At 48.0% G+C, this 15,207-nt stretch overlaps 1 protein-coding gene across 1 annotated transcript in view; it reads right to left on the minus strand.

The window, feature by feature from the left end:
- Positions 1 to 15,207, minus strand: part of KIF9 (kinesin family member 9) — a 29,411-nt gene that overhangs the window by 13,768 nt on the left and 436 nt on the right. The window contains exons 2-13 of the mRNA XM_033166333.1: positions 13,669 to 13,775; positions 12,932 to 13,097; positions 11,849 to 11,955; positions 11,011 to 11,223; positions 8,954 to 9,037; positions 8,748 to 8,840; positions 6,743 to 6,890; positions 5,228 to 5,292; positions 4,859 to 4,936; positions 3,908 to 3,976; positions 1,997 to 2,101; positions 1,174 to 1,229 (exon numbers count right to left, since the gene is read on the minus strand). Coding sequence (XP_033022224.1) covers positions 1,174 to 1,229; positions 1,997 to 2,101; positions 3,908 to 3,976; positions 4,859 to 4,936; positions 5,228 to 5,292; positions 6,743 to 6,890; positions 8,748 to 8,840; positions 8,954 to 9,037; positions 11,011 to 11,223; positions 11,849 to 11,955; positions 12,932 to 13,097; positions 13,669 to 13,764 — 1,280 coding nt within the window. The 5' untranslated portion in view covers positions 13,765 to 13,775. The remainder of the gene's footprint in view (positions 1 to 1,173; positions 1,230 to 1,996; positions 2,102 to 3,907; positions 3,977 to 4,858; positions 4,937 to 5,227; positions 5,293 to 6,742; positions 6,891 to 8,747; positions 8,841 to 8,953; positions 9,038 to 11,010; positions 11,224 to 11,848; positions 11,956 to 12,931; positions 13,098 to 13,668; positions 13,776 to 15,207) is intronic.

Genomic DNA, 15,207 nt, shown 5'->3' on the forward strand with positions numbered 1-15,207 from the left:
CACACGGCTGCAGAAAGCTTTTGGCCTTTCTTAAGAGAATGCAATGGAGCGGCTCTTCAAGGGAGAAACATGGCACCCGAAACTGAGGTTCCCCACCCCAATTCTAGAGAATGAATGGAGGTTGTGTTTGTGTGTCCATGAAGTATACCCTAACACAGGCATAGGCAACCTTCGGCCCTCCAGATGTTTTGGACTACAATCCCCATTATCCCTGGCCGCTGGTCCTGTTAGCTAGGGATCATGGGAGTTGTAGGCCAAAACATCTGGAGGGCCGAAGGTTGACTATGCCTGCCCTAACACAGCCTTCCCCAACTTGGTGCCCTGCAGACTTTTTGAACTACAACTCCCATCAGCCCCAGCAAGCATGTCCAATACTCAGGGATGGTGGGGGGGGGGGGTTGTAGTGCAAAACAATGGATGGGGAAAGCTTCCCTGACAAATGCCAAACAGATGTGATGTTCTGTGGGAAAACGGCTGTCAGGGACTGGCTGGGTGAAGAGAAGTGATGGGAGGCACCAGCCGGGATACCTCCAAGGGAAAACCTAGAGGGGGGATACTCAAGAGCCAGAGGATTGGTGGTGGGACACCGAGGAGAGATCAGAGGGAGAAGACTGGTGGGAAGAGGTGTCGGAAGCTGAAGGGGAAACAGGGTTTAGCGAGCAGGAAGAGCCTGTGACAGGGAGCAGTTCAGACTCCGAGGCTGAAGCAGAGGAGGGGAGGGGGTCAAGAGACTGCAGAAAAATCCAGGGAGTATCCCCCTCCTGCTGCGACAAGCTCCCCTCCCCCCTGGTCTCCAAGGAAGTGCAGAAGTGCAGGATGAGGAGGGCAAAACAGAGATCAGAGGTGTGCAGACGCAGTTTGATAGTGCTTGGGAAACATCCAGGAGAGGAGTCTTAAGGGTGGTAGGGGAGGGGTCCTTCAGTTCTGGCAACTGCTCCATAAAGGCAAGACTTGCTGGGAAGGGTTGCTGAGACCACGAGGCTGGATAAAGAGTTAACTTCACTGGCATCGAAGATTTTCTTTCTTTCTTGCTGACCTGCGTCTGACTCCAGCCCTGACAACGGCATCGTAGGTGGGCGTCGTGAGTGGGAATTAGCCACGGCGAACGCCAGAGAAGGGTTTCTAAGTGCCGGCGTCAGCAGGATGTAAGCACAGGCGAGCCAAGGCACTTACCCCAAAATCATTTTGAACTGGTTGAATATTTCGTGGATTTGTCTGATGCTCAAAATCTGGCAAAGCAGAGGGAATGACATAATGAGGCAGGCAGCCCTGGCCAACGTTTTCAAATGTTTCATGGTGAAATGAGGGCAGGGCTCAGGAGACTTTTTCAGCGGGGGGCCGGTCCACTGTCCCTCAGACCTTGTGGGGGGCCAGACTATATTCTGAAGGGGGAGGAGAACAAATTCCTATGCCCCACAAATAACTCAGAGGTGCATTTTAAATAAAAGGACATGTTCTATTCCTAGAATCATAGAATCATAGAGTTGGAAGAGACCACAAGGGCCATCCAGTCCAACCCCCTGCCAAGCAGGAAACACCATCAAAGCATTCCTGACAGATGGCTGTCAAGCCTCCGCTTAAAGACCTCCAAAGAAGGAGACTCCACCACACTCCTTGGCAGCAAATCCCACTGTTGAACAGCTCTTGCTGTCAGGAAGTTCTTCCTAATGTTTAAGTGGAATCTTCCTGTAAAAATACACTGATTCCCAGACTGTCGGCGGGCCAGATTTAGAAGGTGATTGGGCCAGATCCAGCCCCCGGGCCTTAGTTTGCCTACCCATGAATGAGAGGGTCAAATTAGCTTCCTGCTGAGGGACCTGGTTGGCCACTATGAGAATAGGATGTTATTTGAGGGGCCAGACTGTCTTTACATCCCCTTAATCTGTATGGCCCTGCCTTGGGCCTCACTGCTTCCGAATGAGCAAGAAACTATTATTTGCTCAACCCATCTCTGAAGACACCCCCCACCCAGATCTGCAGGGTGACAACTACCTACATCTAACTCATCTATGGTTCCATCGAGGTAACGGCGGACTTGAGAGCTGATCTCTGCCACCTGGATTTCATTCAGGGGCTCGTAAGACACTGGAGGGCGGTTGAGCTGCAAACGTAAGAGAACAGAAGGTCAGAAGTTAGGTGACGGGAGAGAGGCAGGCCCATCCCTGTTCTTCATAATGCTAGAAGTTCTCCTTGCCATGCCAAAATCCCTTTCCGTCCAATGCTTCATAGAATCATAGAGTTGGAAGGGACCCTCAAAGATCCTCTAGTCCAACCCCCTGCAATGCAGGAATCTCAGCTGAAAGCATCCATGACAGATGGCCATCCAACCTCTGCTTTAAAACCTCCAAGGAAGGAGAGTCCACCATCTCCCAATAGAGTTGGTTCCACTGTCCAACACAGGGGTCAGCAAGGTATACCTCACCTGGGCCGGTTCACTCCAGCAGAGATCTCTCCGTGGGCCAGATCGTGTGCGCAGCCATGATTTCCGGCGTCTGCACAGATGCGATTTTCGGCGTCTGAGCATGCACAGATGCGATTTCCGGCACCACGGAAGCGAGTCCCCGAGCTGCGCTGCGCTGATTTAGTGCAGCGCATGGGGACTCACTGAGCGGGCAGCTCGGTTTGGGGGTGGCTCGTGGGCTGGTCAAATGACCCCCATGGGCCGCTTGTGGCCTATGGGCCTTAGGTTGCCTACCCCTGGTCTAACAGCTCTCACTGCCAGAAAGTGATGCTTAAGTTGGAATCTCTCATCTTGTAACTTGAATTCACTGGTTCGAGTCCTAACCTCCAGAGCAGGAGAAAACAAGTTTGCTCCCTCTTCCATGGCACAGCCCTTGAGATGGTTGAAGATGGCTATTATATCTCCTCTCAGACTGCTCTTTTCCAAGCTGAACATACCCTGCTCCCCCAACCATTCCTCATAAGGCTTGGTTTCCAGACCCTTGATCATTTCGGTTGGCCACCTCTGCACCCGTTCCAGCATGTCAATACCCTTCTTAAATTGTGGTGCCTAGAATGTCATTAGCGGTGAGGACCACAGCCAGCTTCCCCACTCCCCAACAGAGAACTGTACAACCTTCTACTGCTCGCCTAAAGGTAGGACCATCTATATACCCTGGAGAAGACAGCTGGAATACTATTAGCATTTACGGCACTTTAGAGCTTGCGAAGCATCTCAGAGACATTAACTTGCTGCAAGATTTACAACAGCGGTGTAAGGTAACCTGTAGCTGAAAGGTGGAGCAACTGTTTGCATACAGAAAGTCCCAGGTTCAATCCCTGGCATCTCCAGGTTGGACCAGAAGTTGAATCGGTCTGACCTGATATACAACATCTTCCTTAAATAGCTGAGTGATATCACCAGGTTGTGGCAGATGAGGCAGAACCCGAGAGAGAATGACCAACCCAGTGAAGTTACAGCTAGCACAAGATTTGGACCAGGGTCTTCTTGATCCGTAGCTCAGTCTCTTAGTCATTGCGCTATACCAACCAGCCTTGTAGCAAAATGCTGGCCATTATGATGTGTGTGTGTTGCTTGTTTCTATGGCTGGACAAGTGCACTGCAAAATTCGGAGAAATCTGAATTTCAAAGGACAGCTCTGCTTTGCTTCGTGTATTGTTTTGGATTTGGCAGGTTTGCTTTTAAATGCGAATCAAATTCTCCCCCAACTCCCCAGGGCCGGGAGAAAAGTGGCTAAGAACAGTTTATGGGGAGGAGGAAGAGAAGTGCCGTCCAGCTGCCCACCCCACGCTGTGTATTAAAGTTTCCTCACCATCCCTTTATCGGTAGGTGGCCCAATCTGGGTTGGGTGATGCCACCATCACGGAATCATAGAGCTGGAAGGGACTACCAAGGATCATCTAGTCCAACCCCTGGAAATGCAGGAATCGCCTAACTGTTTCTCACCAAGCTGTTGTGCATAGCCAGCTCCTCCTTCAGGTAAGCGACTTCTTTTTCCAGAATTTTCACCATTCGCTAAGCAAAGGAAGAGAATGAAACGTGAGAATGAAAAGTGGGAAAGGAAGAGAAAAGTAGAAAGATCCAGAGCTGCGTTTCAGTTTCCAGTCCTTCCCGGTTGCTGTCATCACCCCTACTCTACCTCAGCCAGCAAGAAGAGATTTATACAGCTATATTTATTCTATTTCTCCTCTTTTTATTGCAGAAATTAAGAAACAGCCTTCCGATGCATTTGAGAAGCAATCAGGGCGACTGACAACTATTGAAACGAAACATAATTTTTTTTAAAAAAAAAATCTGATTGAGGGATTCTTTAGCTCTGCACAACCTGTTCACCAATTTAAACCGTGGCTACATTGTTAGGATTGGATTATGCACTCTGTTAGCCAATGCCAACCTGTTGCCCTCACACTGTTCCGGACTGCAAGCTTTGTGACCCAGAGACTACCAGTCTTGTAATCCAGAACAGCTGGAGGGCACCAGGTTGGCGAGAGCTGCTCCGGTAGCTCGTTCTGCTGAGCTCCAACTAACTTCAAACCCCTTTCCGCCAAATATTTCAGCCCAGTAAGCCCAAGGAGGGATGCGGGTGGCGCTGTGGGTTAAACCATAGAGCCTAGGGCTTGCTGATCGGAAGGTTGGCAGTTCGAATCCCCGCAACGGGGTGAGCTCCCGTTGTTCAGTCCCTGCTCCTGCTAACCTAGCAATTCGAAAGCACGTCAAAGTGCAAGTAGATAAATAGACTCCAACTGCCGACCTTCCAATCGGCAAGCCCAAGAGGCTCAGTGGTTTAGACAACAGTGCCACCCACATCCTACTAACAGTTCATCCACTGACCAAACCTCTCCTGCCTGCCAGCCAGCCAGCCAGCCAGTGGAATTGCCCACACAGGGCGGCACCTACCTCGGGGTTGATTTTTTCATTCACAATTGGCTCAGTGGTCACCCATTTCATTCTGGTAGCAAAACGCAGCGTGGACAGCTGAAGAGAAACGAATGTCACTTAGCAATTGTTCTGGAGTCAAGAAAACCATCCCCACGAGCCTATCTGAATGCCAAATAATAAACGTAACTATAATTATTTTGATTTCTTATCGCATCTGGCCCATGGGCCTTAGGTTGCCTACCCCTGAAATGGAGGCTGCTACATTGGCTCTCCCTGCCTTTAAACAATCCCAGCTTTGCATTTGGTTGGGTGTGCCCTAAACACCTGGAACGGTCGCTTCACTTCTATCCATGTCTCAGCCCCTCGAGTCCCCTCCGCGTGGCTTACCGTCTCCACAATGTGGATGGCTTCACTGCAGATATTGGCCACGAGGACAGTGTTGCAATTCCCGCCTAGGAGAGACACAAAGGAAATGAAGGCTGGAATCTGATTATTCATCCACCAAGGAACTCCTGAGTGCCCCAGAGGATTCTGGGAGAAAGCTAAGGAGCGGGACCCATGTTCAGTTCCCAAGGCGTGTGGTGGGTGGACCAGTTGGTTCTTCAACCCCGCCAACCCTCTTTCCCTAGAAAACAGCTGAACTTTTCCTATTTGCAGTTACAGGTGGGTAGCCGTGTTGGTCTGCCATAGTCGAAACAAAATAGAAAATTCTTTCCAGTAGCACCTCGAGACCAACTGAGTTTGTTCTTGGTATGAGCTTTCGTGTGCATGCACACTTCTTCAGATACACTGAAACAGAAGTCACCAGATCCTTAAATATAGTGAGGGAGTGGGGATGGGTATTACTCAGAAAGGTGGTGGGAATGGGTGATCAGCTGATAGATGTGGAAAACCTGTTGACGACTCTTAACGGCTGCAATTAGTCTTGCAGGGAAAGGCAAGGGGTGAGATGGCTAAAGATAGCTTTGTTATGTATAATGAGATAAGAATCCAATGTCTTTGTTCAGACCAGGTTTCTCCATGGTTTTAAGTTTGGTGATTAGTTGCAATTCAGCCACTTCTCTTTCCAGTCTATTTCTGAAATTTCTTTGTATTAAGGCAGCTACTTTGAGATCTTTTATAGAATGTCCTGGGAGATTGAAGTGTTCTCCTACTGGTTTCTCTGTCTTGTGATTCCTGATATCAGATTAATGTCCATTTATCCTTTGGCGTGGGTTTGCCTGTTTGTCCAATATAGAGACCCAGACTTTGGTCCCTAGCTGTTTTTGGACTACAACCAGTGCTTTTTTTCTTTTTTTAAAAAAAATGTTCGGGCGTATTCTCATTTTGACTCAAGAAAATCACCATTTTATAGTTCAAATCGGGGAAAAATAAATACAGCAAATAGACAAAAGTACAAAGATTCACAAAATGTTTAGGGGTATGCGTACCCCTGCGTACCCACCATAAAAAAGCAATGACTACAACTCCCATCATCTCTAGCTAGAAGGACCAGTGGTCAGGGATGATGGGAATTGTAGTCCAAAACCAGCTAGAGACCCAAGTTTGGGAAACCTTGGTCTAAAATGCTACCTGCTGCTGTTAAATGTTTAACTTTTGAAACTGCAAGGTGGAAGGAGAGAGAGAGATTTTTATTTTTTTAATGGTAACCTTGCAAATGAATCATAGATTTTAATGGCACTTAATTTTTTCCCCCTGTTGGCCACTTTAGGAACTGTTTAACAGAAAGGGACAACAGAGGTAAGTTACATTGTAGAGATCAGGTGACGATAAACTAAGCTCAGAGTGATGGAGTATTGTCATAACAGCCCTGTCAAGGCCAGATTTGACATGAGCAGGGACTTGAACCCGGGTTCCCCCACACCCAACACTCCAGCCAGTACCACCAACCCGAGTCCTTACCCAATGAATCCTTCAAGGTGTAGGTGAGCTTGCTCTGGCGGAAAGGAATGTGTTCCCGGTTACGGTCAGACAATGCAATGATAACTTGTTCCAGGTACGACAGAGACCTGTTGATGTAAGTTGCTTCCTTCAGTCCATACCCCTCCGACTGTTAAAAGGGGGAAGCGAGAGGACACCTTAGAAAGTGTGGTTTATGTTTCATTTGAATTATTTTATCTGGCCTTTCTGTTTAAACTACCTAAGGTGGCTAACACAGTCAAAATAGAATAGACAAACAACCACATGATTACGGTACTTAAAAACCAACAAATTTAAAACAGAATTAAAATGCAAGAGAGCAACACAGTTAGGCTGTGTACACACCACACACATTAAAAGCACATTTCCTTGAGATATTTGAAGACGACTGCTGGATCTCCTCTCAGTCTCCTCTTTTCCAGGCTAAATATACCCAGCTCCTTCAACCATTCCTCATAAGGCTTGGTTTCCAGACCCTTGATTATCTTGGTTGCCCTCCTCTGCACACGTTCCAGCTTTTTTAACATCCTTTTAAAATTGTGATTCCCAGAATTGGACACAGTATTTCATGTGCGGTCTGACCAAGGCAGAATAGAATGGTACTATTACTTCTCTTGATCTAGAATACTATGCTTCTGTTGATGCAACCTAGAATAGCATTAGCCTTTTCTGCTACTGCATCACACTGTGGACTCATGTTAAGACTCACCAAGATCCCAATGTTCTTTTCACATATACTGCTAATAAGCCAAGTGTCCCCCGTCTTATATCTGTGCATCTGATTCTTCCTGCCTAAGTGCAGAACCTTACATTTGTCCCTACTGAAATTTATTCTGTTAGTTTGGGCTGTTTTTCTCCAATCTCAGGTAGGTAGACGTGTTGGTCTGCCATAGTCAAAACAAAATAAAAATTCCTTCCAGTAGCACCTTAGAGACCAACTAAGTTTGTTCTTGGTATGAGCTTTTATGTGCATGCACACTTCTTCAGATACACTGGTCTCAAAGTAGATACACAAGATCTCAAAGTAGCTGTCTTACTACAAAGGAATTTGAGAAATAGACTGGAAAGAGAAGTTACTGAATTGCGACTAATTACCAAACTTAAAACCATGGAGAGACCTGGTCTGAACAAAGACATTGGATTCTTATCTCATTATACATGGCAAAGCTATCTTTAGCCATCTCACCCCTTGCTTTTTCCTTTAGGACTAATTGCAGTCGTTAACAGTCACCAACAGGTTTTCCACACCTATCAGCCAATCCCCCATTCCCACCACCCTTCTGAGTAATACCCCTCCCCACTCTCTCACTATATATATATGGGTCTGGTGACTTCTGTTTCAGTGTATCTCAGGCATAGGGAACCTTCGGCTCTCCAGATGTTTTGGCCTACAACTCCCATGATCCCTAGCTAACAGGACCAGTGACAGGTGGGTAGCCGTGTTGGTCTGCCATAGTCAAAACAAAATCGAAAATTCTTTCTAGTAGCACCTTAGAGACCAACTGAGTTTGTTCCTGGTATGAGCTTTCGTGTGCATGCACACTTCTTCAGATACCAGTGGTCAGGGATGATGGGAATTGTAGTCCGAAACATCTGGAGAGCCGAAGGTTCCCTATGCCTGGTGTATCTGAAGAAGTGTGCATGCACACGAAAGCTAATATCAAGAACAAACTTAGTTTGTCTCTGAGGTGCTACTGGAAGGAATTTTTTAATTTTTAATTTTGTTTTCTCCAATCTGTTAAGGTCAATTTTGAATTCTGATTCTGTCTTCTGTGGCATTAGCTACCCCTCTCAGTTCGGTACCAGCCGCCAAGTGACAACAAAATGAGCATCCCCTCGACGCAATCACACAGAGACAGACACTTAATGCACACATTGTCATGGGGATTTCTTTTTCCGTTAGTGTAAAGGGAAAGCTAGCTTCCTGATCACTTAAAATGAATTTAGCTAACTCACCGGGCGAAACAAGTTCTCCCAACGGACTTACTTTAGTCTTTGCCAGCCTCTCTGAGCCTGCTAGATCCACCAGGTTAATTTTGGAGGTCACGAAACGGGCATCAGAAAGAATTCTGGAATGACACTGAGGTGAGAGACCAGGGACATTAGCGCACCTTGAACTGTTGAATCGCGCCAGAGGATCCACAGACCTCTGGATTCTCCCGACCACCCCATGAAAACGCCGCCAGCCCTGACCTCGATGTAAATAGTGAAGATGCAGTGAGATCTGGAGGAGTTCCTGTTCAGAGCGTGTTGACCAACAGATCTGTTGGTGTCCCCCTGGAGAAGGAAGTGAAAAGCGGAGGCATAAACCAGAGGTCAGCAACCTTTTTCAGCCATGGACCGGTCCACCGTCCCTCCGAACATGTGGTGGGCCAGACTATATTTTGAAGGGGGGAAATGAACGAATTCCTATGCCCCACAAATAACCCAGAGACGCATTTTAAATAAAAGGACACATTCTACTCATGTAAAAACACGCTGATTCCCGGACCGTCCGTGGGCCAGATTGAGAAGGCGATTGGGCCGCATCCGGCCCACGGGCCTTAGGTTGCCTACCCATGGGTTAGAGCAGGGGTCAGCAAACTTTTTCAGCAGGGAGCCGATCCACTGTCCCTCAGACCTTGGGGGGGGGGGACTATATTTTGAAGGAAAAAAATGAATGAATTCCTATGCCCCACAAATAACCCAAAGATGCATTTTAACTAAAAGGACACATTCTACTCATGTAAAAACACGCTGATACCCGGATCGTCCACGGGCCGGATTGAGAAGGCGATTGGGCCACATCTGGCCCACGGGTCTTAGGTTGCCTACCCCCCTGGCATAAACCCAAGGGCAGAATGAAAGGAGTTCGTTTCTCTGCTACATTTATAGGCCTCTCCACAGCAACATTCTCAGGACAACTGACAGCGAGGAATAAACACAAAAGGTGCCTTCAGACTGCCTGTCTTCTGAGCACTCATCCTCCACTGTGTGTCAAAGGATATTCTACCCAATATTATCCCATTCTTTATTGCAAAAAAGTCCAATCTTTTGGGAAAGGTTTGTCATAAAATACTTCCCAATCAACTATTTCAGTTTGGGCACTACCAGGCAGTTGCTGTTTCAATAATAATAATAATAATATTTATACCCCGCCTATCTGGCTGGGTTTCCCCAGCCCCTCTGGGTGGCTCCCAACAGAATATTGAAAACACAATAAAACATCAAACATTAAAAACTTCCCTAAACAGGTCTGCCTTCAGGTGTCTTCTAAAAGTCAGATAGTTGTTTATTTCCTTGACATATGATGGGGAGGGCATTCCACCGAGAAGGTCCTCTGCCTAGTTCCCTGTACAGTCATACCCCGGGTTGCGGACATTCAAGTTAAGAACGGCCGCAACCTGGAAGCGTTTCCGCAGCGCGTGCGACCCGCGCACAACCCCCAGATGCGCTCAAATCGCGCTACTTCTGGGTTTTCGGGGTTTTGGGGGGGCGTTCCTGTTAAGCACGCCTGTGTTACATAGCACAATCTGGAACGGATCACGTGCGTAACACGGGGTACCACTCTAGCTTCACTTCTCACAGTGAGGGAACCGCCAAAAGGCCCTCAGAGCTGGACCTCAGTGTCCAGGCTGAACAATGGGAGTGGAGGCGCTCCTTGAGGTCTTCCGGGCTGAAGTGGTTTAGGGCTTTAAAGATCAGTACCAACACTCAGTCCCATGGACTGTAAGAAGATCAAACCTATCCATTCTTAAAGAAATCAGCCCCGAGTACTCACTAGAAGGACAGATCCTGAAGTTGAGGCTCCAGTACTTTGGCCACCTCATGAGAAGAGAAGACTCCCTGGAAAATACCCTGGTGTTGGGAAAGATGGAGGGCACAAGGAGAAGGGGACGGCAGAGGACAAGATGGTTGGACAGTGTTCTTGAAGCTACCAACATGAGTCTGACCAAATTGTGGGAGGCAGTGGAAGACAGGAGTGCCTGGCGTGCTCTGATCCATGGGGTCACGAAGAGTCGGACACGACTGAACGACTGAACAACAACAACCAACACTTTGAATTGTGCTCGGAAACGTAATGGGAGCCAATGTAGGTCTTTCAGGACCGGTGTTATAGGGGTGGGGCTCAATCACGTACATGCAAATTCAGCTTGCACAGTCCAGAAGTGGCCAATTCAATGACTATAAACACATAAGAACAGAAACGCAACACAGCACAGAAGTAACACGGAGGAGAGAAAGCGTGAGGCCTCGCTGACTCTTCTTACCTCGAACAAGAGATTTAAAGCAATTTCTTCATGGGGGGCTGCGTGCACCGTCAAGCCTTTCACATAGACGCCTTGGGGTCCCTCTCCTATAGACAGAGGGACGTCACTGGGGGTCGTGGCTAAAAGGTCAAAGATGATCTCGTTGTGGATTTCCAGGTACGAAATTCGAACGGTGATGAACTGACTCCCGTGTTCCTCCATCGACTTGAATACCTGTAGAAGGTTGGATGGGTCTCAGCGAAGTTGCTTTCAATCAGGTTATCTGTGCTTTTTTCCAAGATGGGAAGAGGGGGGTTGGAGATCTCTAAATCCGGCGCAGAATGGACCCACTGAAATTAATACACGTACAGTACTCGTGTCTGTTAATTTCATTTGGGTCTACTCTGAGAAGGACAATCGTTGAGTACTACCCAGGAGCGGTAAATGAAGGACAGAGACCAGTCAGAAGTTCTCCCATTCAAGTGGGAAGCTCATCCTGAGCAAGAAATAAGCAGGAACTGCAAAAGGGGCTCCAAATTCCAACCCAACTAGCTGAGAGCTCCCATTAAAGGACCTCAGATAGCCAGATGGAGAAAGTCTCTTGAGGTTTAACAGGATATGCCAGGGATTGAAGTGTCACCTGCATGGGGGCCAAACAGGGGCAGAATCAGGTCCTTCCATGCCCCTTCAATGCTCCTTGTCTAGGAGGTGAGGGGGGCATGGCTCTTTGCCCACATTCTGTTCTGTCAGCGACAGCAGCCTTAACCATCACAGGTTGGCAGCAATTCCCATGTGCCCACATGGACAACTGTTTTAGCTTCCTCCTTCATCAGCATCACTGTAGCATGGAAAGGGTTACCTGTTGGATAGCTCGAGGTATGATCCCTCGGTGCTTGTAGTTTCCCGTTGTTCCCGTCATAGTGAAAGTCTTGCCAGCTCCAGTTTGCCCATAGCATAATATAGTACCTGGAAGTTTCAAATGATACACCACGAACTCATAAGACAAGTCTGCTGGACCAGGCCAATGGCCCATCTAGCTCATCATGGCAAGATGGTTTGAGAATATGACACCGATCCTGGATTGACTTAACAGGGGTCAGCAAACTTTTTCAGCAGGTCCACTGTCCCTCAGACCTTGTGGGGGCCGGACTATATTTTTTTTGGGGGGGGGAGAATGAACAAATTCCTATGTCCCACAAATAACCCAGAGATGCATTTTAAATAAAAGAAAACATTCTACTCATGTAAAAACATGCTGATTCCTGGACTGTCTGCAGGCTGGATTTAGAAGGCGATTGGGCCAGATCTGGCCCCCGGGCCTTAGTTCCTACCAATGGACTACACTGACTGCCAGTTAGTATCCAGACCCAATCCCAATTAAAAGTGCTGGTTTTGCCAGGGACAAGAGTGACATCCCCTCCTCACTGGCCCACCCCCCGCTGAAAAAAACCGCTGGTGGGGAAAGGGAAGCAGAGCAGGCACGTTCAAGCGCCTGCTTTGCCTCCCCCTTTCCCCCTTCCAGCGGCTTTTTTTCTGTGCGAGGGGTGGGCCAGTGAGGAGGGGGCGTCACGCTTGTCCCTGGCAAAACCAGCACTTTTAATTGGGATTGGGTCTGGAGGAGGGGGTGTCATGCCAGCGACAAGCGTGACGCCCCCTCCTCACTGGTCCGCCCCTCGCGCCAAAAAATAGCTGCTGGAAGGGGGAAAAGGCGACATGCCCCCGTCACCCCCCCTCCCCTGGAACACAGGGAGGCCCCCCAGCCCCCCTTGCTACACCCCTGACTGCATACCTAACAGACTGGACCATCAGAATAGGATACAGGTCTGCAAGGAACATTCAGGCAAGGCTGCCAGAGAAGGAATGCGGAGGTAACACACATGCAATGCTGCTTCCATTCCCAATGGAAACTGAAGACTGCACAGGCAATGATAAGAACATTTACCGTTATATCCATTAAGGGCCTGGGAGACCAAGTCTCTGGCTACTGCTTCATAAACCGCATCCTGAGGGGCATCGTGAAGAACACCATCTAATTTAAAAGACCAGTCTGTCTGTTTGTTGTTGACAACTCCTTTCGTGTGGTCTCTCTCAATGTAGATTTCCATTGTCTGGAAAGTACAAAGAAAATGGAGTGCAGCAATTTGTAAGAACACGGGACACAGGTGGCGCTGTGGGTTAAACCACAGAGCCTAGGGCTTGCGGATCAGAATGTCGGCAGTTCGAATCCCCGCGACAGGGTGAGCTCCCGTTGCTCGGTCCCAGCTCCTGCCCACCTAGCAGTTCTAAAGCACGTCAAAAGTGCAAGTAGATAAATAGGTACCACTCCGACGGGAAGGTAAATGGTGTTTCCGTGCACTGCTCTGGTTCGCCAGAAGCGGCTTAGTCATGCTGGCCACATAACCCGGAAGCTGTAGGCCGGCTCCCTCGGCCAGTAACACGAGATGAGCGCCGCAACCCCAGAGTCGGACACAACTGGACCTAATGGTCAGGGGTCCCTTTACCTTTACCTTAAGAACATGGCATGAATTGTTGTCGCCCCCCACCACAACCATATTCTGCTGCTCTTTAAAAAAATAATTCAAAGCAGTCTCGAAGCTTTAAAACAGAAACATAACAGTAAAAGACATACACAAAGATAGGAGAGAACTGTTTTGTTTCTGCTGACCTGTGTTCACTGACCTTATTGTCTGCCCCGAACTTGATCATGTCTTGTGGAAAGTCACCTGTCGGCTTGACCCGTGCAAATGCGCTCACTCTCTTTGGACAGGCGCACATGGCGATGTGCACTGGGGGGGGGGGGGCGGCAGAGAAATGGAAAGGAAAAACAGGAAAAAAATGACTTTCTTCAAGGGTCAATTCACATCAGCACTTGAATCTCGAGGTTAAAAAGACAAAAAGATTAAACCACAGCAAATGATAGGCTGATTACTGTTACCTCTGGATCAGGCGCAGAAGCTCAGATTAAACACTTCCAGTGTTTGACACATAGAAGGTGAAATTCCAGTCAGAGGCAATATGGGAGTGTTGTTCTTCCCAGAGCCTCCTAGTAGAAGCAGTTCCTTCCAGGTGTTGGTGAACAACAACTCACATAATCTCTAACCACTGGTCATGCTGGCTTAAGGATGAAAGGAGCTTAGTCCAACAAGATCATCTGGAGGCCTCCACGTTGCCTAGACTGGTGAGGAACTTGATGCCTTCCAAGTATTGCATAAGGCTATTCTCCTGCCATAACTTGGAAGCAGCAAGACTGTTCCCTCAGTTTCCATGCCCAGCTCCCACGGCATGATGGAGTGGTGTGAAGGAACAGTGGATCAAACTCCCCCCACCCTTCTTTTTTTGCGAAGGCTTCAGATCAGAGACAGGCCTTCCTCCTTCCCACCTGCCACCAGTATGTCTCAGCAACCGAGCCAAGAAATATAGAACTCTGGGTTTAATTTTGAATAAAATGAAGCTGGCAGGGTGTGTGTAAGTCTTCATTCCCTTGAGTGGAACTACTTCTGGAGCTATTCTAAGAAACAACAGGCTTTTAGAAACCAGAGATGCTAAAAGGCTGCTAAACCATTTAACCACAGGGACTAGGATTCGGTGGCCTTCCAGATGTTGCTGTGCTCTCATCAACAGCATCTGGAGAGCCACAGCTCTTCACCGCTGCCTTATGCAAAAAGGTTTAGCTGTCTGCTTCCTTACAAAGAATCCTGAGTAACTTGGAGGTGGGAAAAGAGAGATGTGAGAGAGAATTGTAGCAGATCCTTTACATCCCGGTCATCATCTGCTTGATTTACTTCCATCTGGACGTCGCTACAGGACTTCATATACAAAACCGGCCAGGCACAAGAATAGTTTTTTCCCCTTGTGCCATTAAATTGTTAAATTCGTAGTTGTATAGCTGAAGGGGAGGTAAATGATGGGTGGGGTTTCTTTGCTTCTTTGTATTGCGAGAGGAACAGTGTCTGTATGTTTACATTGCAATGTAGCCGAAACAAATTCCAAGTACTGTATGTTGGAAAATGTACTTGGCCAATAATAAATTATTCCTATTCCTATCTCCCCAACTACAATTGCTTCCAGATGGCCTCTCCGTTGTGCATTCACCCGGATTTGTTTGTAGATGGCAGGTGCTGAAGCTGAGGCTCCAAGACTTTGGCCACCTCATGAGAAGAGAGGACTCCCTGGAAAAGACCCTGATGTTGGGAAAGATGGGGGGCACAAGAAGAAGGG

This window comes from Lacerta agilis, chromosome 12 (genome assembly GCF_009819535.1).
Source record: "Lacerta agilis isolate rLacAgi1 chromosome 12, rLacAgi1.pri, whole genome shotgun sequence".
Taxonomy (NCBI): Eukaryota; Metazoa; Chordata; class Lepidosauria; order Squamata; family Lacertidae; genus Lacerta; species Lacerta agilis.